The sequence below is a fragment of the Daldinia vernicosa genome (assembly GCF_022497035.1).
Source record: "Daldinia vernicosa strain CBS 139.73 unplaced genomic scaffold F5Y00scaffold_44, whole genome shotgun sequence".
NCBI lineage: Eukaryota > Fungi > Ascomycota > Sordariomycetes > Xylariales > Hypoxylaceae > Daldinia > Daldinia vernicosa.
Window position 1 is genome coordinate 162,641 of NW_025953960.1, and position 24,626 is coordinate 187,266.

The window sequence follows — 24,626 nt, forward strand, 5'->3', positions numbered from 1 at the left end:
TAGAGACATCCGGGTTAACGCGCTAGGCACGTTGGTTGGGGGACTCCGGAGACGAGAATTGGCCTATTCTTCTATTCCCTGGCATCGACGCAGTTCCTTACAACGTCGGTAATGATCCGAACATGTATATTAACTGTTTCGATAGAGACCGGGGCTTCGGGAAGTTCACGGTTAATTACCAGAGCGGATTGTACGTGATAGCCGACACGAATAACTCTGATGTCGTACGTCTCATCACAAGTTCAGGACTGCCTAATGCTTGCGAATTCCGACATAGGTTGGCCTGGGGTCCGCCTCGAGATCCTAAACTTGCTGAGGCCCTTCGTCATTGGGCATCGCTGGTTGAAGATGGGACTTGGTCTGTAGACTCGAATGGTGTTTGCGCTGATCACGAGTGGTTCACCACGAACACACATGTAGCGAAAGTTCCGCCTTGCTTAGATTGATATCTTAGAATGCTATATTAGTAATTATGAGACTGCATTGTGATGAGCGAATTGTTGCCGGGCGTCTTTCAGGAGACACAAGAAGTCCATATAAACATTCCAAAACAGGCCAGGTGGACTATCAAATGCAATAGAGGACCGCCTAAAACTGGCTTTCCCTTGCCTGTTCCCTCTATATTTTGACTAATACGAACATAAGCTCGATAGCATGGCCAGATGTGATATGTTCCTAACGCGGCTGCGAGTAGGCGAGTTGTATCAGTGAAGTTAGGTTCGGAGAGAATAACAAGGCAGATGAGATTGGTTGATAGCAGTAAGCCGCCGTACTGGCGCAGGATGAGCTTTGCGGCCGTGTTACATCCAGGAAGTTGCTTTTCTGGATTGAATATGAACGATAGAGCCGCCGCTGTCTCGACAAGGGCATGTATGGCGAAGGGCAACTTGGCTAGAATCATTGCTACAGGTAGATCTTGGGCTATATAAAATAAGATGTGAGACAGTAGCGAGGTGTATGTAGCGAAGATATTATTTTATTACAAACGCCGCCTAGATACAAATCTAAAAGCCGATCGTTCCTGAACCCATGCTTCGGGAAGGGCAGTGTCATGCATCACATGACATGTGGGGTACCCACATGTATATAAACCTAGATCTTCCCTCTAGAATACTTACCCAATACAACTTCATTACAATCATTGTAACAGGCAGGAAGGGGTATTGACGCACGTGCATTAAAAGGGACCTCATAGGCTCATGCATGTGAAAATGTTGTACAAACAAGGTATCCCCTGCATAAGCCCTGTCTTACATGCCATGTGCGAGGCGTCTCAAGTCGTGCAAATGGCGCCGTATATTTTTGGCAATATTCAACTAACATGGCAATTTAAATATTGGAACACCATGAGTGGCAATGATGATTCATGATTTCTTATTTGGTTGGGAATTCGTACCTAATCTGCTAATGTACTGCGTATGTGTATTCAATTAGGTCTGGGATACGAAGTAAAGTGCTTAAGGCCAATAGTGCTTATTATAATGTTACCCCAGAATTTAACGAGTTTTTTTCTCACGAATTACCTAACACTCTTCGTACGTATATGCTTAACCTAGTATAGTATATATCAACGAGGCAAGAGGGGCTATGTGATTGCCCTATTCTAGACCGGAGGTTACATCGATACATCATGTAATGACGGAAGCTAGGTAAATCTCTACTTACAGATGTACAAGCATACATGTACATATGTACGGACGGAGGAGCGCAATTCGCACGATGCGGGTCGAAATAAACATCTTAGATCATCTTCTATCCCGTTCGAGATCTTCAAATCCGCAGTTATCAATTATAAAATGTAAAAAAATACTTTTCTCATCCCATCCGGGTTTACAAGCTGGACCACACTAATAGCCACTAGCTCTCAACATATGCAGGTTAGGAGGTAGGTACCTACTTGGCAACTGCTTGCCTCGTTACCTCGCTGCTACCACCCGCTATCGCCTGTGTCATAATCGTTTCAAACTCGAACGTCATACCCTAATAGCCCTGATAGTGACCCTGATCAACCACTATACCCTTTAATTGTGCCTCGGTTTACGCTAGACATATTACCTGGGTACCTACCTCCTAGTGTATCAGTAGCACCTGTCGGACGAAACACCAGACGCTTTAAAGTTCTATTATCAGTCCTTGTACCCAATGATCGGCCCTTTCAACTTTCTTCCTCATTTATTATAACCTACCTCTACAGACCTAACTAATGTATAGATCGTTTATGATATAACCACCTAACATACCTAATACCTATGAAATTTGTAGTTAAATCTCTTGGCGTCTCATACTCTCTTTTTCTTCTATTAGCTTCTTAACTTCCTAGCTTAGTCTAGCCAGGGGATAACTTACACAAGAGCTTCGTGCTATATCCTACTAAACCGTCGTCGCTTAGCGTTACCGCGTTGAACAAACGTTACCGGGGGGAGAATCTTAACCTACGCTCTTCTACTACCACTCAAAAGGTTGTTTTTACATCGCGATAAGTTTCAATACGTGATCGAACAATAGAAACCAGCACACGACTAAGGGCAATGACATCGTCAAATACGTTCGGGGAGCTGGGCCTCTCCATCATCGGCTTAGGAGCCCGATACCCTCCATACTCTCTCAAGTCAGACGAGGTAGACAAAATCGCAACTAAATACTATCCTGACTCTCCTGCGTAGGTTGCCCCCGGAAATGAATGATTTTACGTACTGATGGACGGTCGCTTAAGTATGCAGAAGGTGCTCTCAATAAACAAATACACGGGTATCGACACGCGCTCATCTATTGGTACCTCAGATCATTCCTCAGTCAACCTACCTGAAGCACCATCAATAGCAGAACTCCACAGGATTTTCATGTCAGATGGTGTTCCGCTCGCCATTGAGGCTTCTAGGAAAGCAATTCTAGAAGCCGGCATCCATCTATCCGAGGTTACTCATATAGTTTCGACGACGTGTACTGACAGTGCTAACCCTGGATTTGATCATTTCGTTGCGAAGGGGTTGGGTATTACTCACCAAGTAGAGAAAGTTCTGTTGCACGGAGTCGGTTGTGCGGGTGGATTAGCAGTACTACGTACTGCTGCCAATTTAGCTTTGGGTCACGCAATGAGACGGAAAGCTGCTAGGATTCTATGTGTTGCTCTCGAAGTTAGCACAACATTGGTTCGCAGTGAGCTGAACAGCATTGATGAGCTCCAAGAAACGCGCATTGGAGCTTGCTTATTTTCCGACTGTGCATCCGCCTTGGTTCTCAGTAACGGAATCGGGCAGCCAACCGCTGAACCAATCTACGAATTACTTGGGTGGGAACACAAGATCATCCCCGAGACCGAGGCCGATCTTGGCTTTGACGTAGACCCGGTTGGTTGGAAGGTTGTACTCTCACCTCGAGTTCCGAAACTAGCAACCGAAATACTGCGCCCGAGTTTTATCGACCTGCTGGAAAATGTTTCTGGTCTCCCTGCTGAATGCAAAGAAGCATCCGACTTTGATTGGGCGATGCATCCGGGTGGCCTGACTATCTTAACGGGTGCTGAAAAGGTGATGGGTATCTCATCAGAGCACATGCGCGCAAGTTATGACCGATACATGAATCACGGGAACTCCAGCTCGGCAACTATTTTCAGCGTGTTGGACCGCCTACGGAGTAAAGATATGGATGCAATGGCCCCTGGTGGTCGGGTCCGGGATTATGTGGTGGGGTGTGCCTTTGGCCCGGGAATCGCCATCGAGATGTGCATGCTTAAACGCAACATGAGACACCGCGGGCCTGGTGCCGTCCTCGAGACAGATAGCGATGCTAGTAGGAGTGAGGCTGACGAGGAAACCGACTGGGCAAGCATTGAGTCTCGGGAGTCGATCCCAGGCACGCCTGGTTCCGCGAGTGCCCAAGCTGAACGAAAACCTACACTAGGTGACGATATATTCGTCAAAGAAGCAATTGCGAGCGTCGAATTGGATTAAAAAGGATGAGGTCTAAAACAGCAAATGAATTATACCCACAGTGTATTTTGTTTACGTCCAATACACCGTTTTCTTTACTACTCAAAACACCTACACATAGGCTATGTCGTGCTTTGCAGCGAAGCATAGAAGTATCCAATCGATCAAAAGCTTGGTATACTATTTGAAACAGGTCTCACATATTAAAGCTGAAAAGGAACATAGCTCACATAGAATATATAAGTACGGTGAAAGCATAGATTAATCTAGAAGATAAATCCTTCAAACATGTAATTAGTCTGAGACGATGAATGAGTGAAAACATAAATGTAATATCACGACTTAGATTGATTGATATCGCTTGCAAGTCGATTGCGGGGGCATTCCGAGTATCTCTTTTCAGTTGCTTTGGCGGGTTAGCTTGATGATACGACTGCCCCATCATCAAATGATAAGGAATTGGAGAAAGCTTGGCTGCTGGAACATCGTTATCAACTTAAACACTACATGTCTAGGTACCAACGTTGGTTGAATACCTATGTATTGATGTTGATTATTTCTTTGTCCAACGCGGCGGTGTCGCTCGCTAAATTTCGGTATCTCATCCCACTGACCCTATGCTTAATCGTCATGATGGCTCACCTCCGTGGAGTTGGGCTGACATCTCTGATTGCCTGGTTATCAACGTCAATTGTTGCCACGTGTGGACAAGATACTGATAATTCGCCTGGCCTGCCGATGGTCATTAACACTTGGGGCGGCCCTTTTACTGCAGCTACGGATGCGGCATACCTGTCTCTCTTGAAGCCGGAGACATCGGCTCTTGATGCTGTTGAACTTGGGTGTTCCACCTGCGAAGCCAACCAGTGTGATGGAAGTGTGGGCTACGGCGGCTCTCCTGATGAGAATTGTGAGGTAAGATAGGGAATAGTTACCGTTCGTTTATCAAATACATCCTGTACCAGCCAAACTGATATGAGCAGACAACACTTGACGCAATGATAATGGATGGCACAAGTATGAAGTCAGGGGCTGTCGCGGCTCTTCGGCGCGTCAAGGAAGCAATATCAGTTGCGAGGGCGGTATTGGAACATACAACGCATACGCTACTTGCTGGTGACTTCGTGACTGACTTTGCCATTTCAAATGGGTTTACTGTGCAAAACCTGACGACGGAGAACTCTGCTGCATCTTGCGAACAGTGGAAGGCCGAGGACTGCCAACCAAACTACCGCATCAATGTATCGCCCGACCCGTCTAGTTCTTGCGGCCCTTACACGCCACTTTCTCTCGACTCAAACTCACCCGCATATACATCATCATTAGGGCCGCGAAATAAACCAGAGGGGCACGACACGATCTCCATGATCGCATTACACTCTTCGGGTACCATGGCAGCAGGAACCTCTACCAACGGTGCCGGCCGCAAAGTCCCCGGCCGCGTCGGCGACGGCCCCATCACGGGCAGCGGCTCCTACGTCGACGGAGACGTTGGCGGGTGCGGCGCCACGGGTGACGGGGACATCATGATGCGCTTTCTGCCCTGCTACCAGGCGGTCGAGAATCTGCGGCAGGGTATGAGTCCCCAAGAAGCTGCCGAGGACGCCGTTCGGCGGATGCTGCGGAAGTACCCGGATGTGCAGAGCGGTATTGTGGTCGTGAATAGTAAAGGCGAGCATGGTGGTGCTGGGTCTGGCTGGACTTTTACGTATGCGTATCGTGGGGGCGCGATGAATGAGACGGTTGTGGTGAGTGTGTTGCCTATTATTGCTGAGGTGGGTGATTTGAGACGGTGATGAGGATATGGGTTTGGGATGTTTGGTAAATTACGATTGTTATGAATTGATTTATTATATGATGAACGAGGACGTTGTATTATGAGATTTCTATAAGCTGTTTGTCTTCATGGTGACAGAAGAGAGGTATGAAGTAGTAGCGATGGACTTGAGTTCGAGGTACCTTAGGTACCTGAAGATACCTATAATTAGGGCACTAAGTTAGGTAGGTATAGGACCCCGCAGTCTTCGAACCTACAACGCTTCATTGAAATTTCCTAATCTTTATCTAGGTACATAGGTACCTCCAACATATAACTTAAAAGGTTAGGTACCTAACTTAGCCCTTCTTCTCTCATACCTCATCATCATCCTCATCATTTAATTGATCCAATACTATCAAACGGTTCTCTCACCCTTCATGCCCCCACAAACGCCTCTTTTATCAGAACATTTTACATACAGCTTTATCTACACCACAACTTTAGGCGTTTGCACATTACTTTCGACAGTATCGCCATTCAAATACAGCTTCTTCAACTCATCTTTCCACTCGTCAAGAGACATCCACCTCTTCTCCTCGGGTTTGGCATCGGGCAGAGGTACTGAACCCTTTGGAATGTCTTTATACAAACTTGCATCGAAAGCAGCTATTTCGATGAAGGTATGCTCCTTCGTGCACTTCAATCCTTTCTTCTTCAACTCGCCCTTCTTATGCAGCTCATAGCATTCGCCGTCAAGCTGAACCTCTCCTAAGCAGTCTGCACAAGTATACAGAGGCGCATCTGCCACTGCCCACCGCTTCTCACAGCCGTCACACCACACATACCAAGACGGCTCCCTAGGAGCTGCGGCAGCATTGTCGCTGGTAGCTTTTGATGGCGTAGGCGGCTCGAGCATTACGTTACCAGAGTCCTCGCTTCCTTTAATGACAGTGTCGATAGCTGCAGGGGTAGAGTTACCATTTGTAACTGTACCATTCGGTGTACTAACATGATTGGCCGTCCAATCCTGCCATTTGACTAGAGCCTCATGGTTCACCAAGTTACGCAAATGCCACAGAATTCGACTATGCTTCGTATCCTCGACAATAGTTAGTAGGCGATCTAGCAGCCAATATGCCGTTGCATCGTTATCCTCGTCTTCATCCGAAAGAAGTTCGATGCTTGTTTGTACTATCCTCTGCGTCCACTCCTTGGCGAGTCTCGAGCCGCTCTTACGCTTATGGTGGTATCGTATTAGACAGCATATAGTAATGTTGCGTCCCCAAATGTCTAGCCTCTCGTTCGTGACATCTAGCAGCAGCAAGTCGGCAATACGAGACCCGTAAAATTCAACCTTGTCAACGACTAAGCCAGGCTGGAACGCTTTACGCAAGTAGCTCTCGGAGAGAGAGTTAGTCATATCGTCTATATCATACCGAGATAAAGCATCAGTGGGATGAAGTTTAACATCTTCGAGGGCCTTTTCTTGGATGGCGATAACTTTGTCTTCCTGCAGCCCGTCGGCGGCGCTCGCAAGCGTCTTTGCAAAGCCGTGCCGGATAAGGAATAGGAGTTCGTGGTTTTCTCGTTTTACACCCATATCTAACGCCAGGGTGAAGAAAGCCTCAATGACGTCCCAGCGGTTGGTTTCATCCGCAGCTTGGGCTAGCTTGTTAGGTTCCGAATCGTTCGTCAGCTCATAGACGAATCCGTAAACCAACTCGTCGAAATACTCAGCCCAAGTCTCGCTGGTCTTGTTCAGCGTCTCGATAAAAGCAATAAACTCGGAAAATGCCCCGTGTTTTTGGTATCGAGTGAGAACTTTGGTATAGTCCGCAAAGCGGACGTAGTCGTACTCGAGACTCTCCCTATGGGTACGTGCAGCAAGTTGGTAGTCCTGAGACAAGTCCCACAGTCGGTCTCCTAAATCCAACGTAATACGTGCTAACAACGCCGAATTAGAATCGTCCATGATCCATTCCGAATCCCGAGCACGGATGTTGTCAATTTCTTGTTTAGCCCGCGATAGTAGCTGCACTGCCTCTTCGTCGCCAGTGTTTCGCTGCTTTGCGATGAAATGAACCGCGTGCCAATTCCGAGGGTTGAGATCGACCGCCTTTCGTGCACGGGATTGATAAATCTCAACGGCGCTGGGTTCAGAAGCGCATAGTTGAAATACAATTAATGCACCATGAGTCTCCCAACTCGACTTCTCTTCTGGTGTATCTTTTTTTTGAAGCACTTCTGTTGCAAATGCCTCAATCTCATTCACTTGTTCAATAGTGAATTGTGCGCTTTCGAGCCCATCGAGCACGTGCGTATTGAGCTCCTCGGTATATACTAACGGATCATTGGGCATCTGGGATGCCCTTTTTGAGTCAAGCTAAATAAGAGTTATTAGCTAAGACTTTTCGCTTGCCACTAAAACGAAGCTCGAGGACTCACTCGTGATAGATACCCGCGAATAAAACAACATGCACAACGGAAATGACGGTTAAGGAACTCCACACGACGGAATAGATGGTCTGCCAAATGTTTAGCAGCGTATGAGAGCACTGCCTTGTGTAGATTGGCGGAACTCTTTACTTCTGTGACGAACGAAGCGGCTGGGTGGTCGCTAGTAATGAGCTTTGTCACCGAAGAGTCTCTCAGCCAACGGGAGACTTCCTGAACGCCAGCCGTAGAATAGACCCATTCAATCCTGGCGTAACGAAGATCGATATTCTCGTCGCCTTCCCAAGTTTGATTGCTCACATCCAACTCAAAGGGCCAGAACAAGGAGTCGATCCCACACTCCTCCGTAAATAACTTCACGAGGAGCGGGCCAACTTGTGCCTTCAAACCTCGATCAGCCGCCGAGAGATCAACCTCTTTCAAATGGTCAAATAGCCAGTTAATTGCATATTGGCGGAGACCTCGTTTGTTCCTCAGTTCTTCCTCCGTAAGTATGATCAAGCAGGCTATGGCAGCCTTGATATCCGCGTTATCAGGATCAAGGCAGATGTAGTCCTTGTGTTTCGCTCCGAGCTTCTTACGGAAAAAATTCTCGAATTCGAATCTCTTGTAGAGATCGGGAGGGCATACGTTGCTAAGAAAATGATTGACGATAGCAATTTCAGACTCTTGGATTATTTGCGGACCCGATGCGGCAACATCCATTACGGCATCTGGGTCGGAACCTTTTGGCGGGATTCTATCTTTAATTTCTGGAGAGCGCCAATCGATGTATCCTGAATCCTTTACAGCGAATATTGGGTATTTCTCCGCTAGTTTCTGGGCGAAAGGAAGAAGTGATATGGTCAGAGTTTTTGGCGTAGCCTCCTGGCCGATGCTCTCAATATTTGGCGAGTCTGTCTTTCGCCGCGTAAGCGGGATAATGGGGTTAGGGAGTTGCGCAACCGAGCTATTCCGGTATTTCACAGACAAGAGGTCTTCCATCATGTCGATTGTCAACCAACGTCGGCCAGTCTCGATCCATAGGATAATCTCGTTTATTTCTTGAATCTCTTTGATAGTGCGAGAGTTGTTGAGCCGTCGAAGTTCAGCATCTATCTGATCGACACGAGTCTTATCGGCGTCCGCAAGCACCTTGTTGATATCATCGATTAAATCGACCTTTGCAAGGGCATCAAGACTCGAGTTTAGCTTGAAGTAATCGCCGGCACACTTGAATCGTAACGTCCTTAGGATCTTTTCTCGCCACTCGGAAATACCTGGGCGACTAGGATCTTTGAGGATAGACATGCTATCCATTCGAGAAATAATATACTTATCAATATCGTCGCTATTGTGCTCTGAAATTGCGATCATGTTAAACTCGATTCCTCTTTCCTTCTCGAGCCATTCCGAAACCAGCTGCGGACGGGCGGTTAAGAAGACCCGAGTCTTCCTGCCTATGGCCCCGGAGGTCAGTTTCTCGAGTAGTGGAACGAGTGTCTCGTCAAAGTTATCGATGAATAAGAAGAATGCCGTATCCGGGTTTGTGCGCTCTTTGTTGTTAATGAATAGTTGGTGCCAGAGGTCGAGCGACCCATCGAATTCAGGAGTTTTCTCGAGGATTTGGTACACGGATTTAGTCATCGCCTCGTAGGCTATCGAAATCTGCCAGAGCAACGCCCGCGAAACTAACTCTAGAACAGTGCTGGTATCTTCATCATCAGATTTCTTCTTGTCGACATCTACGAAGAAGTAAGGCGTGACGATTCGGGAGGTTGGCCCAACCCGACTTATCTTCCTCAGATATTTCATAGTGTTGGCCATCGCCGACGTTTTTCCAGAGCCATTCCTGCCCCCCAAAACCATTACGGGCTTCTTAAAAGATTTCGAGTCCGTCCATTCTAGGAATGCCTCATCTTCTAAGATCCACTTGCCAGTGTCATCGACCAGCATGTTCTTACGAGCATCAAAAGTCTTTTGCCAAGACGGAATCGGCTCTCCGTCCTTGTCTAACGACGTGGTAGGGAAGCCTAGTGCCTTCGCGATGGCTGCCCTCCACTTCTTTGACTCTTGTTCCTTCTTCTGCTCCTTCTGGCCGTCAAGCATCAACTTGATGTCTCCAGCGCTATCACTCACGAGCTTGTAAGTCTGCGCGTTAACCAGAAGTGCTTCTTTCGCATTGAGCCGATCCATGTAGCTAAGCAGGTTCTGAATGCCATTGTCATTCAAGAATAGCTGCTTCGTGAACGCGAATAGCTTATTGTGCTTCTTGCGCAGCTTGATTGTGTGATCACATATTTCGACGAATAGTCGAAGGTTCTGGACCGCAACACGTGTAAGCCTCTTATCCATCTTTCCTTGGTAGGACTCGAGGCGCTCGAGAAATTCTGTGCATTTCTCAAGCAACTCGGCGAGGTTATCAAAGATACCTTCATAGCCCTGCCAAGCTTGTATAACGAAGGTGAGTGCGTTGTAGCACATCCCCGCTGGGGCAAAGACCTGCGAACTTTTGTTAACGAGTCTTGTTATGGGCATCGAAATCAATGGGCACAGACCACTGGCTTGCCAGTGTGGGTATACTCACGGTTGAAGCACCGTCGGCAACTATTCCTCCAACAGTATTTATACATTGTAGCGTTCTACTGACTATACTCTTGAACGTGCCGAATTTCTCGGACTTCTTTTTGCTCGAGGCTTGCACGTCGTCAACGTACTTAAGAACAGCATTGATGTCGAGGGTCCCTTGAACCCGTCTCGGATCCCCACCGGCGAGCTCGACGACTTTGTTGTAAACATCTTTCCAGATCGCGTCGATTTCTTTCTGTTCGGATATATCTGCTGCTTTCTCAATAGGGGAGCTTATGCTCAACCCACTAACTGAGGTTTGCAATGTCGGCGGTGCCATTTCGGCACGTGCTATGTTTATTGACGATATACACTTTTCTTGAGAACTAATATTTCTCGATAATAATAGGTTTCAAGTCATTATATATTATTCTATTCCGTTCTTCTTGAGCAACTTCAACTCGAGTAGCAGCGGGACACTCAATACCCTAAAATATTTGGACCCCAAGCGGCTCTTCACAGGGATCCGCATAGCCCTGGCTGCCGCGATATGCACAGTAAGTTCAGCTGAACCAGCCTACTTTCAAATCAGCTCATTCGCTGGGAAATCCCAGTTGGATAGAGCAAGGAAGAGAAGGATGATGATTGGTAGGGCAACATCGCTTATGCACAATCCCTTGTCTCAACGGGGTATTCTGCCCCACGGCGCCACTTCTATGGGTCGATCGAGGTGCCTAACCACCCAGTCAGCCTGAGCAACCTGACATACACTACATAGAAGACCATAATAACTGCATAAGGAAGATTCAATACGGTTGGCGGAGAAGACTGAGAGGATAGGATGATCGTCTCATCACTTTGCTTACACTAAATGTTCCCTTACCTCCCCGCACGGAAGGATTTGCTCATCTCAGACGAATCCTTCAAATATAGAAACATCTAGGGTAAGAGAGCGGCTGATGAAACGATTCCCATCCCTCGAGTCGGAAGACGGCAGAGACTTGCGTAACGGTGGATCACAACGGTCCATTTCCCGCATCCACAGCCATACTTTGTTCAACTTCAACTCATGCCACCAATGACTCAATTAATACCACCAATTTCTTCGGTAAGTACCAAACCAAACCAACTTACATCAACGGGTATTTGTACGATGAATCAAATTAGGCGAAATCACTGTACGGATTCGACCGCACTCATGTCAGGTCAAACATACTGATTTTTGAGGCCCATCTGGTTATATCGTCGAATTGACTCATCGCACCTGCTGACTTACACTCGAAGCACGTATACGCAGTGTGACTCTGAATGCCAATATTCCTAGGGCCAATAAGTTCTTATCTCGATAACATGATTCAAAAGCCAGGTCAACCACACTTTTCAGCAAGCATCTCTTAGTGGCCATACAGATAGGACTCGGTCACATGGGATATTTAAAGTGAACTCTCAACATTATGGTATGTCAACTTCGTTCAGAATTTCTTACTGCCTAGGCTTATACACGTTAACCTGCTTATTGGCGGTCAGAATGGGTTTCTTGATGCAGTCATATACAAATATAGATTTGCAGGACTATATGCTCTCTGATTATAGACAAGGATATGCCAGGTGGCCCATCAACCCCATCCCTTCATAAGCAACTACCGCGCTATTTCGCGTAGCCCAATTAACAATTAACATTGGATAACGGGGACGTTGCCGGGTGCGCTGTACGGCTTGCCATCGTTGTCAGGCTGGCCAAGGGCACCGTAGATGTTAACAACGATGCTCGGGTCGTTCTTCTGGTAGGCGCCGGGGAAGCTGACGGTCTGGCTGGGCGAAAAGCTGCCGCTGCCGCTGACCTTGATCTGAGCGCACGACATGTAGAACTGGGCGCCGTTCGGCGACTTCGCAGAGTGCAGGGCTAGGATCTCGACACGCATGAGGTAGTCGCCGGGAGCAATGCACTGCGGCAGCTGGAAGTTGACCCAGCCCTGGTTGGAAATCATGTGGTCGACACCCCACTGCCTGCTCGAGGTGTCGAAAGTGTCCTCCCAGATCTTGAACCACTTGAGCCCGGTCTTACTCGCGGTAGCCGCGTTGTCCACCTTGGCGAGCCATGCCGTGACGGGTCCCTTGTGCGACTTGGCAATCTACCATATAATGGTTAGAGCTATCCTCGTGTCGCCTTCGCTTCTTGGAGGGTAGGTAGGTAGGGCAAGTAGGTTTTACTTACTGGGTTGTCGGGGTCGTTGGCGAATTGTGCACCGCCGATGACGTGGCCGAAGTAGGCTCCCAGCTCGTCTCCCGGGGCGACGCTGATGACCTTATCGGAGGTGGTGCCTTGCTTCTGGCAGATGATATCTATGAGTGAAGGGTCAGTAATCTTTTCGGATTATCATTCCTTTTTTGATTAGAACTCCATAGCTGTTCTGTAGAGTTCTTGACCCTTTATTAAAGCTTTCGGGCATTCTTACCTTGCGAAGTAACATCGTAGACGGGGTTGTTGTCGTTCGGGGCTCGAAGACCAACTAGAGAGCCCTGCTTCTGGCCGTTGACTGATACTTCCTAAGCACATCACAATTCGTAAGTTATTGACCTTCCCAGGCTGTATTTCACGTTAGGCTTACTTGGAAGATGCAGTGAGCCTCAGCCGACAAGGCAAATGCCGCAGCCGCAAACAAAGAGAACTTCATCTTGTCGTTGACAGGTAGGTAGTTATGGGGCAGGGTACGTTAGAGCGACCAGGCTTGAGGTAGCGAGTTCGCCTTCTTTCGCCCCAGAGTTCCATTGCGCATATATATAGATGAGTATATAACCCACGTAAGGTTGATGCGACTATATGCCGAACGAAATAAAGTAGGGGCAGGCGATGCCGATACTAGCGAACACCCTTCAACTCTATCTCCGCAACGCACCGGGTCGTCTAAGCCTCCAATCGAGGCCAACAAGCCGCCATCCAGAAATTCTCCGGTGCAGGTTAGATCAAGGTCTAACTCTGTCCAGATATTGGATGAGATTGTGGTACTCCCGGTGGGCCTGGGGTAATATAGCCGGTAGAGCCAGAGTTCATATCGAGGACACAACTGATTGGCTGCGAGTCGATCATCGTCGAATTAGGAAAGTTCCGCACGACGAATCCTGGTGAAAATAGGAACGGGTTGGGGAATGGGTACGGGGAAAATCTATTGCATCTGCATGGGGAATCCGGGGCGCATGAAGAGCGGACGGGATGACAGCCCTACGTTCCGGACGCCAAGCGAGTCTGTCAAGCGCGTACGACTGAGACTAAGATGATATATTACGACGTCTTGCATCCCAGGAAAACGGTATTGGCGCGGTAATAGGGGTTAGGAGTGCCAGGTAGGCTGGGCTGCCATGCCTTAGGTGAGCGGTGCATATGATAAATATTCGTAAGACCGAATCTATTCTAGTCGCAGAACTCTTGCCCCTATATAAACATGATGCAGAAAGGGCCGATTCGATTTGGAATTACAGGTTTTTCAAGCGTCCCTGAATCTTTTCTTTGTGCTAGTACTACGATTATATTGTCGTTCGAGATGGATCTTTCCAGACGCGATCAAGCCATTACTAGTCTATTCTGTTTCCATGTTGGTATTTGTCGTCTTGGTATGTCCCTATGGGTATTAGTAAAGCCAAAGGCAAGGCAACGAATGGAGAATCTACTTAGGAGTGGGGATCAACCATTGGGCTTGAAGAGGCGCCAGCGGATTGTGTGGTGATTATGGTAGATACGCGTATTATCTCGCCTCCTCTATATTTGGCCCTTTTATTTGGACTACGAGGCGTAAAAGTTTCTACCTTGCGGGGCTTTTATGGCTCTAAAGCTTATCACTACCTCCTAGGGAAGTCTACCGAGAAGTTCTAACTATGTAGTAGCCCCCGGAAACCAAATATATCCCGTCTAAGAGGTAGGCAAGTAATCGATGCCTACTACTAAGGAATCTAGAATGCTAGATCTAGATATATACACCCAGAGGCATTATGTCGGTGTTATCAGGGAATGACGCTGTTCGGCATCTCATCTTCTGGTAGGTATCATTCCACACTCCCACCGGGCAATAAGTTTTGGGACAACCATAGATATAATTGATGGTCGATGCTTAAACTCTATCATATCTGGGTGCAGGTGGCCGAGGATAATAGATTATATAGGCCCCGAAGCTGTTTCTTGTCTAGTAGTATAAACAGATATATAATAAACAGTCACCATAGGAGGAAGTCAGTGAGGAGAGAAGATGTAGATACTAGGTTAGGTGCTTCTTAAATATTATATTCGGCAAAATGTTGCCGGTATCTCCGACATAGGGTAGTTATTGCTTTGTTAAACCCGTTTTCAACCTAACGTTGCCGATATCCGAAAAAGGAGTCGGCCTCTGCATTGGGCTAGTGATCGTATAGGAGCTGGCTACTCTTTATCAATTCCTATTTTCTGGCAGTCCACGTGTGAAGTAAGCTATGAATCAGGAGTCCGGGTGTATACCAGTTTGACGAATAATTAAGGCCAAGTACCTGCTTGGTACCCAAGTGCTAAACAATAATGCTATTATTTAAGTAGCTTGTTTATGAAGCAACCCCTTATTTTATTCATGCGGGTGGTTATATATAAAGAAAGCAACGCTCCCATCGTGGTCTTAAATCCAGAAAGGAGCAATATATGCACAAGTATCGAGCCTCAAAGGGGTTACCATTTTTGCAGTAGTTATTTTGGATTTGGGGCATTAGCTATGAGTACGAAACATTCCTTACTTCAACAGCAGAGACATGATCACACTAATAAAAGTCGTTCAAATATCTTACTAAATATTCGAAAGTCGTTTTGATACGACGAAGATGGGACTTCACGTCACACCGAGGTGGCCTCGGATCTCAAATAATTAAATTGTGAGGGCGTAGTATTAATATCTAGGCGTTCTTTGTCGTTCATCTCTTTACTCAAAAGGGGGGTGGCACAGCTACTCATCGCATAGATAATATCCATGACGAAGTCCGATACATGAGGACCGTATGTACTAAAGCGCATATCAATCGTCACGACAGCTCAAGTTCAAACCACCCGCTATTCTACGTGGCGTTCGTTCATCAAACTATTTTTTTTTTTTTAAATATACTGGAAAAGCTATTAAACAGCGCCTTTTGACACGTCGACACGTCAACACTATGGAACTGGGTAAGCGCTAATTCTTGGCCCCTGTTTAGGTCCCTAGGTAAGAGATAGTAGAAATTTCATGCACCTCTCAAAAGTGACTTTATAGATGTTGGCTAGTATAGCTGTGGATTGGTTATACACTAATCTATCAATCTTATGCAGACACCCACGATTTTCCCACCAAAACTCACCAACTTCATCATACGATTAAAAAGGCGAGGAAATTAGGAAAAATATAAACTTAACGTTTTTATACAGATAATTGATTATATTTCATTCTTATATCTTATTTTATTTAACTACGGTATATTTGCACCTTTTATTATGAAGTAAAGTTAAGAAAAGTAATTGTCCCACCAAAAAGCTAAACTTTTTGGTGGGCAAAATATTTTATTAACTTTACATAGATTCAATTCTATCATTATACCTAATAACGCGTAATGACTTATATAAATAGGTAGCTTATTTAATTAAAGCTTTAATTTAATTTAAAGACTTTATATTTTTATCTATTTTCTTCGCTTTATAATTGTATTGTAAAGTTGGTGAGTTTTGGTGGGAAAACAGTGGGTGTCTGCATAAGACTGATAGATCATTGTATGTATGATTATACTGGACCATCCTCAACTAGAGTCTAGACACTAGACCATCCTTAGTTGCGCATTCAAGTTCGAAACACTCGTATTCGGATTCCTCATCCAAGCACGAGATGGCCGGTCTAATGAGATGTACATTACTTCGCAATCTCATATTTTGCCTTGAATTTTCGAGGGCTGTTGTTGTTTCTCTTGATATCTTCCACCCTACCGGGTTTCTATTCTCGGGTGTCTTTCGTGGTTATGATCTCCGTGTCAAGAACATCTCCATGTGTTAACAAACAGTCTAAGGAGAGAGGAAGTCTTCGACTAGAAATGCTTCTAGAAGGAAGACAACCCTTGGAGTTACATTACGCTAAGCGCGTCGCCTAAGCCTTATGGATGTAGAAATAAGCTTAAAGGTGGCTGGGCTGAGACAGGTTCGGATGTGCCTAAATGAGGATATAAGGCGAAAAATGACCAAATTAAGGTGACTCCACGGGGCGTTATAATGTATTGTACGAATTTGGAAAATCTCAAATGATAGCTTCCAATATGAATTCGAACCGTTAAATCCTGCCTGACTTCTGATTTCGGTTTTTTATTTTCTATTTTTCCAAGTGTCCAAATATTCCAAATACTTGAAATTGCTCGCGACCTCCTTTCACCGTCTCCGTTCGCGTCCGGAGTTAGCTACCGTTGGCTTGGTACGATATTTTTAGGGTACCTTGAATCAAGGCTAACCCGGCTGCTTCCTTGACCCGGTGGCTCGTGCAATGCTGGAATTTGTAATTATGGACCTTTAATAGGATCATCATCCAAGGACACTAAGTTCTAACAACAGGTATATTTCGCCAGTATTCTGCACTTGCCGTTTATAGTAGATCCTACGGCGACGATCGGTAACGCTGGCCTGTATGATTACTACCTCGCTTCCATAATCATGATTCCAGATGCCCACCATCCTGGGTAAGCAATGCCTACTTCGGTATTCAATAAGCACTAGGTTAGTGTTGACGAATGCATTTCGGGCGCAGCATCGAAGCATACCCTACCAGGTAGCCAGGGTATTCGGAAGTAAAGCAGTTCCGTGAGTTAGTCAAGGGACAATACTACTCCAAGTTTGATTACATACATTGGGTTGGGTTGTTGGCGATTTGAACCATGTGATAAATGGATCTTGTTGTTTGGCGTTCTGCTGTGTATACGTAGCACGGATTATGCAAGGGATTTATCTCTCTCTCTGTCTCTTTTCTTTAGTAACTTTAGGGCTACGATTTTAATGAGAGCCAATAGCAAACGGTGACATGGTAATATACCCTGTAACTATTAGACGTCAGTTTTGAAGTCGTATTCGTTCCCAGGCTAAGAGTTTGAATGCGATGAAGATAATTGGTTCATACCCCATCAACGGTACCACTTATACACCAACCCTCTCCCTGTCTCCCTTGTAATTTAGTGGCACGGGCAAGCTCAGTCCCGGGTTGTAATGAAACCCTTTCCGCGCATCTGGTGTACTTCTACATGATAGGTAGACGGGTGCATGGTCCCATCATCCAATTATATTTATTTCCCTTGTCCTGCCAGCCTGCGCAGATCACGAAGAGTTGCAGGTTCAGAATAAAAAGGACCCATCTGCTACCTCTTAAAGAGTCCTCCTCTCAAAGTTGGCGGCTTTAGTAGTCGACCTCTTGAAGCACAATTTACACGGACGAGAGTTCACCAAGAAAAACGATGGATGTGGCTGCAAGTTTCCTCGAGGAGCGGGGACCTGTCCTTGCGTCCGTTGCTGTTATCGTTACCTCAGTATTCCTCGCTACGGTGCTCCTTGGAAGTGGTAACAGTGCATTACCGTTAGTCGGACTAGAGTATGGAAGTGCATCAAAGCGAAGACAGGCGTTCGTGACGCGGGGCCGGGAATTCTACAAAATGGGATACGACTTATTCAAATCTACTACGGCATTTAGGGTGACTACTCTCGATGGTACGAAGAGGACTCGTTTCTTAAGAAAAAAAAAGATGGGAAAATGCTGATCATGTTGGATAGGTGACCGTATTGTCCTACCCCGAAGACTTATGGAGGAAGTGAGGCATCTGCCGGATGATGTTATAAGCATGGACAAAGCTTTCGATGTTGTACGATATATCAGCAATTTTGAGCTACAATCCTGGGTTCCTGGGTACTAACTTATTGCAGACGAACGAACACCACCGACTCGGTATTGGTAGACCAGATGTGTCAGCTCTAGTCATGAATGTCGTCCGAGGTGACCTTACTCGTAGCCTAGGTAAGTTTATACATTGAAACTGGTTTACTGGTTTGGGATGGGCCAATCTAACCCATCATTGAAGTGCGTATCAACCCCCGGCTTTCGGCAGAGACGGAACGTACTATTCGCGAGGAGCTGCCGCCATGCGATGACTGGACATCTGTGTCAGTTTACCAGACAGTTTTGCGCATGGTTGCTACCATCTCTGGTGCTCTATTCATTGGGCCTGAGCTATGTCGCTCGGATGAGTATTTGCAGGCTAGTATCGGATACACGCTGGACTACGTCAACGGCATCCAGGGGCTCAAGAAGTGGAACCGATGGTTGCGATGGATTGGCCGATACTTCACGCCTGAGGTTAGCAAGCTGTTTGAAGATCGCAAGAAGGCGCATGCCTTCCTACAGCCCGTTCTCGAAAAGCGCCGGGCGGCTATGAAGGCAGGCGAGGAGGTTTCCGACGATGCTCTACAGTGGATGATGAAGAAGGCCGATGAGATGGGTTTTACCGACGAAGTAATCGCCGAAGCGCAGCTGAACCTAAGCATGGCCGCTATTCACACCACTTCCCTCACGGTTACGATGATGTAAGATTGATCTCCCTAACCTTTAGTATCTTCCCGGAGAGAGCATTGCATTAACCTTTCCCTGCAGCCTTTACGACCTGGTAGTAAGACCCGATATAATCGAGGAGCTACGAGAGGAGATCAAGACTGTCCTTGCTCGTCACGACGGTGTCACAACTAGCCACGCCCTTTTCGAGATGAAGCTGCTTGACAGTGTTATGAAGGAGTCGCAGCGGATGAACCCTGCTAACCTGGTCCGATTTACGCGATATGTCCAAAAGCCCGTTACTCTTAGCGATGGTACTCACCTGCCTGCCGGCTATTTGATCGAGGCACCGCACGCGCTGGCTGTGATGGATCCCGAGTTATACCATAATCCCGAGGTAAGACTTAGCCTAAAGATACTGCAGTTCCCATCTATATGAACATCAGGTGGGCAAAGAGCTAACATCGTCTTAGGAGTTCGACGCTCATCGATTCTTGAACCTACGAAACGGCACGACGGAGGATACTCTAGGGTACAAGAACAAGGAGCAATACCAGTTCGTGACGGTGACGAAGGACTTCATGCATTTCGGATACGGCCGTCATTCGTGCCCCGGCCGTTTCTTCGCTGCCAACGAGATTAAGCTGATCCTCGCGCGCATCCTTCTCGACTACGACCTCAAGATGCCCGAGGGCCTTACCGAGCGCTATGCCAACATCAATATGGGCACTGATTCATTTCCCGACCCGACGAAGGAGATACTATTTAAGAGGGTTAAGACAGCCGCGTAGGGAAATTGCCAGAATTCATTATCATGTTTAGCTGCGATGCCTTGTTAGTTTTTATGCCCAAAATAGATAATAATAAGAAATAGCAACCAAGGTACTTTCAGCTGTCCCGGGTATCTAATATACGACTTACCTGTGTTCGAAAACCTACAGCACACTGAATACAGAAGGGCTTACATGTAAATGAGACATTATACAGCCTCATGTATTAGGTGAACTAGGTACCTACCGATCTATGTATATCAGCGGCCAGATGTGTATTTACCAAGGACGTGACTATCCATAGAACAGCATGAAATACTGGGCTGGGGCTGACTCTCAAATTAAAGCTCCGCAATGAACCCGCAACCAAGAATGTGTATCGAATCATGAATAAAAGGTTTAAGGTTTCCATCTCCAGCCGGGATGCTTCCACTCGAGACTCTCAATCTGCGCCTGTGATAAACCCTCCAACTCCTTACTGACGTCCAGCTTCTCGCGTTTCTTGTTATCCGCTTTCATCCAGAATAGGGTCACGGTAGTTATAACGAATAGCATGCTAGAAGCAGCAAGGTTCAACCCGTTGCCAATAGGGTAATCGGGCCCATCCCAGGATAGATATGACCAGGTAGCAATGAGGCCACCAAGGGCGCCGAACATCATGTTGGTCCCCAGGCTCACACTACGCGCCGTGTCGCTGACAACCTGTGCTGCTACCTGCGCATTACTCAATGCGCCGACGGCAAAACAACTGATGGCCGTGAAGAAAGTCGCCGCGTATCTCACCTTGGGGTCGGTGCTTGCTAGGAACATGATGTAACCCATCATTGTTAAGGGCGCGGTGAGGATTAAGAAGACTTGTCGCTTGTCCATACGCCAGCTCAGAAGCGGAATACCAACTTCGAATAAGGCCCCGACAACGTACGGTGGAACCGTGTATAACTGCTTCTGGACCGTCGTGTACTGAGGATAGATGGTGGCTACGATAGTAGGCGCGAAGAAAGCTAGACCCTGGACAGTGATGCTGGGGTTTTCAAGTCAGTGATCGCGGGAATATTGAGCGAAACAGAATAATACATACTTATTAAGTAGGAAGATGAAACTGGTCGATAGGACAACAGGGTTCCAGAAACCTAGCCAGAGTTTCTTGCGGTCCGTCTTGTCGATGACAGCAGTTTGGGCCAAGCGTTCCGACTTAACACGGGCGATTGCTAGAGTCTTTTCCTCCGCCGTGAGCCAGCGTGCCGTTTCGGGACGGTCGGTAAGCGTGACGAACGAGATCAACGACAACCCTATCGTGATAATACCTTCGACCAAGAAGATCATGCGCCAAGCGGTAACACTACCGATGTTGGATAGGCTTAGAAGACTGTTATACCCGGATTAGCGGCGATTATTAACCGTCATAACAACTTAGCCAACTGTCCAAACAATCTTAACAGTATAAGACTTTTTTTTAAAAAAAAGCGAGCGATTAACCGGTATACGTACCCAGAAGCGATCAGCCCCCCAAATGCGCCGGCAAGCGGTGCCATAACAACAAAAAGGGAGATCCGGAAGACTAATTCGGAGCGGCGGTACCACCGGGAAAGATAGTAGGACATTCCGGGCATCATGCCGGCCTCAAAGACGCCAAGGAGGAACCGGACGCCACAAGCCGCCGGCAAATCACGAACGAAGGCCATGCCAAGAGAGGAAATGCCGAAGCCGAGACATAGAATGGGGATCACCCAGCCGGGACCAAGCCACTTGCACGCCAGATTGGACGGGATCTCGAAGAGGCAGTAGCTGATGTAGAAGATGGATAGAAGCATGTTATAGTCGTTGCCCTTCATGCCCAGGTCCTCTTCGAGCCCGGCGAGTCTCGCATTGCCTGCGAGGTGTTAGTATAACTAAAAAAAAAAAAAAATAAAAATAAAAGAAGTTAAGTCGCAAGGATTTTATGTGAAAGCGTACGTACCTATATTTGATCGGTCGATGAAGCAAAATAGATACAAGACAGACACCGTCGGGACTATCATCCAATCTATCTTGTTACGGAGCTTCCTTTCGGCTTCCCGGTCAAACTCGGCGACAGACACGCCGCGACTACAATCAAAATTTGGTAAGCATGATACTCTCTTAACTTTGGGCACCTAGGTAGGTAGGTAGTAATGCTCATAGCACCTCACCTGTCGGTTGCCGCGACGCCCTCTTCGGCAGCGACATGTAGATCCTTCTCGACACGCTCTTCCTGGGAGAGGTTTCCCTCTTCCTTGCCGGAAACGTTGCCGTCGGACGTAGCCATATTCGGCCGCGGTTTGTTTCTCTGCGTTGGGTTTTTAGTCCCGTTATGTTGAATAAGGAAGGGAGAGACAAATAATCTATGTTAGGTAGGTGGGAAGGGCGGGAACGGAATAGATATAAATAAAGACGTCAAGATTAAGCCTATGGGCGGCTGCAGGATTATTTATCGTAGCAATTTATTTTATCTCAGCGCAGAAAGCAGTTTTCGTATGGAGGTGTGTAAGGTAGGTAAGGTAGGTTGCTATGCAGGGTATGGGTATCCTGGTAGGGGAGGGTGTCAAAGAGTTGATCCTTCTGGTAGGGAACCTCGGTGACACGGCATTAATAAGAATTTACGCATCTTGGTCAATGATAATACGGGATATGCGAGGTTTAATAGGGCACGAATCACGTTTGTGTGTTGGTTTCCCCGGGACTATACTGATACTATGCTATAACATTGACAAACGTACGTACCAGGTATGTAGGTGTCTTCTAGCATACGTACTTACGTACTTACGTACCTTAGCTCAAATCATCGAGAGGCAGTAGCAAGGTGACATAACAGGATTACCAAGGTAACCGTTACATTCGGCATTGGGACACTATGGAGTCAAGAAGGGGGTGTGTATGTGTGTGAGTGCCTTGCTAAAGTATTCCGGGATGCAAAGACGTACCTATGTAGGTATGTTATGATACTTAGCCCTAACCAATCATAATAGAGACAAAAGACTTACATATATATTTACTAAAAGACTCTTGTTGATTAAACTAATCGGATTCTTTGTTGACGTTATGGAGTTCAGTCTGAGGTCGGTCTCGCCCCGCGGAAGCTCTATACATACCTGTACCTACCTACCTACATACATACATACATGCATACATATAGGTACGTACGTATATACGACCTATACGCGTCGGATATTACGCGTATCGGACTTAACACGACTTAGACACAGATTAGAACTAATATTATACTGAATCCTATACTGCAACAGTAAGAGGTACCTAAGGTACGTTAGGTAGTCATCATAAATGATAAATATTCTTTGCAGCAGCAGAGAAACGTAACACAGCATCAAGCCCTACGGGATTCTGATCATGTACGTACAACAGTTCGTTTTTTTTAAATTTCCATACATACAGTACCTAGTGTACCTAATATATTAGCCTGCAGCGGCCCGCGCATGCCAAGCTTCGGGATTCAGGGGTCTTGATTGATTGATCTGATCTACCTAACCTAACACGATACCTAACGGCGAAGCTAAATACCCCACATTCCGGTGCCGCTTGGCGATGGCTTCTTCTTAGGCTTCTAGAATTAACGGCTTGGTATATTATATTAATGTGCCCTTAAAAGTGGGAGATAACGTCGAGTTTCTACTGGAAAGGTGGGATGCTGTTTAGTTGTTACAGTTCGATATTCATAGTCAACTACCGCTTGCGCATTGCGGTGTTCAGGTAGTACCCAGGGTCCTAGTTTGATCACGGTTCCGAAGCGGAATGCCGGCATTGACCTGGATGCTTCGGAAGCTTTCCGTATGTAACTCGACGAGTACACGTAGATAACCCTTGAGTACTTGCTTAGTTGAGCATTACGCGATGGATTCAGTACTTTACACTTATACTTGAGCCAAAGGTATACGTGCGGACTCATATCAAGACAAGGTAGTGAGTGTGTCGTCGATTGACATCAACGTTCTTCTGACTGTTTTACCTAATTCTTAATCCTGAAATTCCAACAACCGTGATACCATACCTTAGGTAGTTCCCAGATAAGGTGACCATCCGCGAGCGTCTGATAAGGTAATCATAATAAGATGCAAAGACTACCTAAGCTCTTAGATAGATTATTTCGTACCATATTCGTAAAGGACGATTAATGCTCAAAGCTAAACAACCGGCTACAATCATGTAGTTCCGGAGGCATCGTAACAAAGCTCGTTCAGATCAACGACCGGCTCGAACGAACTCACGGAAAACGCCATGGTAGAATCCGTTCTTTGGTTCCTTTTCGGCTTGAGCTCCTTAGCTTCCCATTCCAGAATTTCGATCTGGGGATACCTCCTCATCCAATGCACAATCCACTGCTTTCCAAGCTTCTTATCCGACCCCTGTTTCCTCAGCACCCGTTCCGCGAGATCGAACAATTCGTTCTTGGTCGGTGGGCATCCTAGCGCCGACTGAGCGGTCGCCCAGTCGGCGAGAAGACCTTCTTGCCTGAGGGTCAGCCGGGATAGTTCGCTGCGGAGGTTCTTAGGTGCTCTACCCCGTGTCCGTGCGTTTAAGTGGCTAGGCGGGACGCCGAACCGTCTTGCTGCCTCGCAGATCTTGTCTCCGTCCTGGACTGCCTGGATAGCAC

General features: G+C 46.8%; 8 protein-coding genes across 8 annotated transcripts; 4 read left to right on the forward strand and 4 right to left on the reverse strand.

Annotated features, from left to right (window-relative positions):
- The first annotated feature begins 38 nt into the window (after positions 1-38).
- On the forward strand, positions 39-480 carry F5Y00DRAFT_145181 (uncharacterized protein). Its single transcript, XM_048004418.1, has one exon. It carries the CDS (start codon positions 123-125, stop codon positions 444-446), a length of 324 nt encoding a protein of 107 aa, XP_047862338.1. The 5' UTR covers positions 39-122; the 3' UTR covers positions 447-480.
- F5Y00DRAFT_145180 (uncharacterized protein) lies at positions 481-987 on the reverse strand. The gene has a single exon (XM_048004417.1). The coding sequence runs from the start codon at positions 899-901 to the stop codon at positions 515-517; it is 387 nt and encodes a 128-aa protein (XP_047862339.1). The 5' UTR covers positions 902-987; the 3' UTR covers positions 481-514.
- A 1,032-nt stretch (positions 988-2,019) lies between these two features.
- F5Y00DRAFT_244030 (putative type III polyketide synthase) lies at positions 2,020-4,234 on the forward strand. The gene is made up of 2 exons (XM_048008766.1): positions 2,020-2,659; positions 2,714-4,234. Exons 1-2 carry the CDS (start codon positions 2,529-2,531, stop codon positions 3,948-3,950), a joined length of 1,368 nt encoding a protein of 455 aa, XP_047862340.1. The 5' UTR covers positions 2,020-2,528; the 3' UTR covers positions 3,951-4,234.
- A 328-nt stretch (positions 4,235-4,562) lies between these two features.
- F5Y00DRAFT_254659 (asparaginase-domain-containing protein) lies at positions 4,563-5,725 on the forward strand (the record flags this gene model as incomplete). Its single annotated transcript, XM_048010198.1, has 2 exons — positions 4,563-4,844; positions 4,913-5,725. The coding sequence occupies 2 exons, from the start codon at positions 4,563-4,565 to the stop codon at positions 5,723-5,725; spliced, it is 1,095 nt and encodes a 364-aa protein (XP_047862341.1).
- Positions 5,726-5,930: 205 nt separating this feature from the next.
- Positions 5,931-11,588, reverse strand: F5Y00DRAFT_145193 (uncharacterized protein). Its single transcript, XM_048004419.1, has 3 exons — positions 10,709-11,588; positions 8,134-10,623; positions 5,931-8,071 (listed from the first exon to the last, which is right to left on the reverse strand). The coding sequence occupies exons 1-3, from the start codon at positions 11,027-11,029 to the stop codon at positions 6,176-6,178; spliced, it is 4,707 nt and encodes a 1,568-aa protein (XP_047862342.1). The 5' UTR covers positions 11,030-11,588; the 3' UTR covers positions 5,931-6,175.
- A 774-nt stretch (positions 11,589-12,362) lies between these two features.
- F5Y00DRAFT_264609 (glycoside hydrolase family 61 protein) lies at positions 12,363-13,364 on the reverse strand (the record flags this gene model as incomplete). The annotated part of the gene is made up of 4 exons (XM_048011684.1): positions 12,363-12,821; positions 12,905-13,032; positions 13,146-13,236; positions 13,299-13,364. The coding sequence occupies 4 exons, from the start codon at positions 13,362-13,364 to the stop codon at positions 12,363-12,365; spliced, it is 744 nt and encodes a 247-aa protein (XP_047862343.1).
- A 4,516-nt stretch (positions 13,365-17,880) lies between these two features.
- Positions 17,881-20,165, forward strand: F5Y00DRAFT_244070 (cytochrome P450). The gene is made up of 6 exons (XM_048008768.1): positions 17,881-18,397; positions 18,461-18,549; positions 18,611-18,701; positions 18,766-19,267; positions 19,335-19,629; positions 19,706-20,165. Exons 1-6 carry the CDS (start codon positions 18,148-18,150, stop codon positions 20,021-20,023), a joined length of 1,545 nt encoding a protein of 514 aa, XP_047862344.1. The 5' UTR covers positions 17,881-18,147; the 3' UTR covers positions 20,024-20,165.
- A 236-nt stretch (positions 20,166-20,401) lies between these two features.
- F5Y00DRAFT_272051 (MFS general substrate transporter) lies at positions 20,402-22,286 on the reverse strand (the record flags this gene model as incomplete). The annotated part of the gene is made up of 5 exons (XM_048012905.1): positions 20,402-21,023; positions 21,081-21,368; positions 21,491-21,872; positions 21,960-22,087; positions 22,171-22,286. The coding sequence occupies 5 exons, from the start codon at positions 22,284-22,286 to the stop codon at positions 20,402-20,404; spliced, it is 1,536 nt and encodes a 511-aa protein (XP_047862345.1).
- Positions 22,287-24,626: the final 2,340 nt, after the last annotated feature.

Coding starts and splice junctions, on each gene's coding strand:
- F5Y00DRAFT_145181 (XM_048004418.1), top strand. CDS start 123: ATGTATATTAACTGTTTCGATAGAGACCGGGGCTTCGGGAAGTTCACG.
- F5Y00DRAFT_145180 (XM_048004417.1), bottom strand. CDS start 901: ATGATTCTAGCCAAGTTGCCCTTCGCCATACATGCCCTTGTCGAGACA.
- F5Y00DRAFT_244030 (XM_048008766.1), top strand. CDS start 2,529: ATGACATCGTCAAATACGTTCGGGGAGCTGGGCCTCTCCATCATCGGC. Junction 2,660..2,713: donor TACTATCCTGACTCTCCTGC/GTAGGTTGCCCC, acceptor CGGTCGCTTAAG/TATGCAGAAGGTGCTCTCAA.
- F5Y00DRAFT_145193 (XM_048004419.1), bottom strand. CDS start 11,029: ATGGCACCGCCGACATTGCAAACCTCAGTTAGTGGGTTGAGCATAAGC. Junction 10,624..10,708: donor TTGCCGACGGTGCTTCAACC/GTGAGTATACCC, acceptor AAAAGTTCGCAG/GTCTTTGCCCCAGCGGGGAT. Junction 8,072..8,133: donor TTCGCGGGTATCTATCACGA/GTGAGTCCTCGA, acceptor ACTCTTATTTAG/CTTGACTCAAAAAGGGCATC.
- F5Y00DRAFT_244070 (XM_048008768.1), top strand. CDS start 18,148: ATGGATGTGGCTGCAAGTTTCCTCGAGGAGCGGGGACCTGTCCTTGCG. Junction 18,550..18,610: donor TGGACAAAGCTTTCGATGTT/GTACGATATATC, acceptor AACTTATTGCAG/ACGAACGAACACCACCGACT. Junction 18,702..18,765: donor TGACCTTACTCGTAGCCTAG/GTAAGTTTATAC, acceptor CCATCATTGAAG/TGCGTATCAACCCCCGGCTT.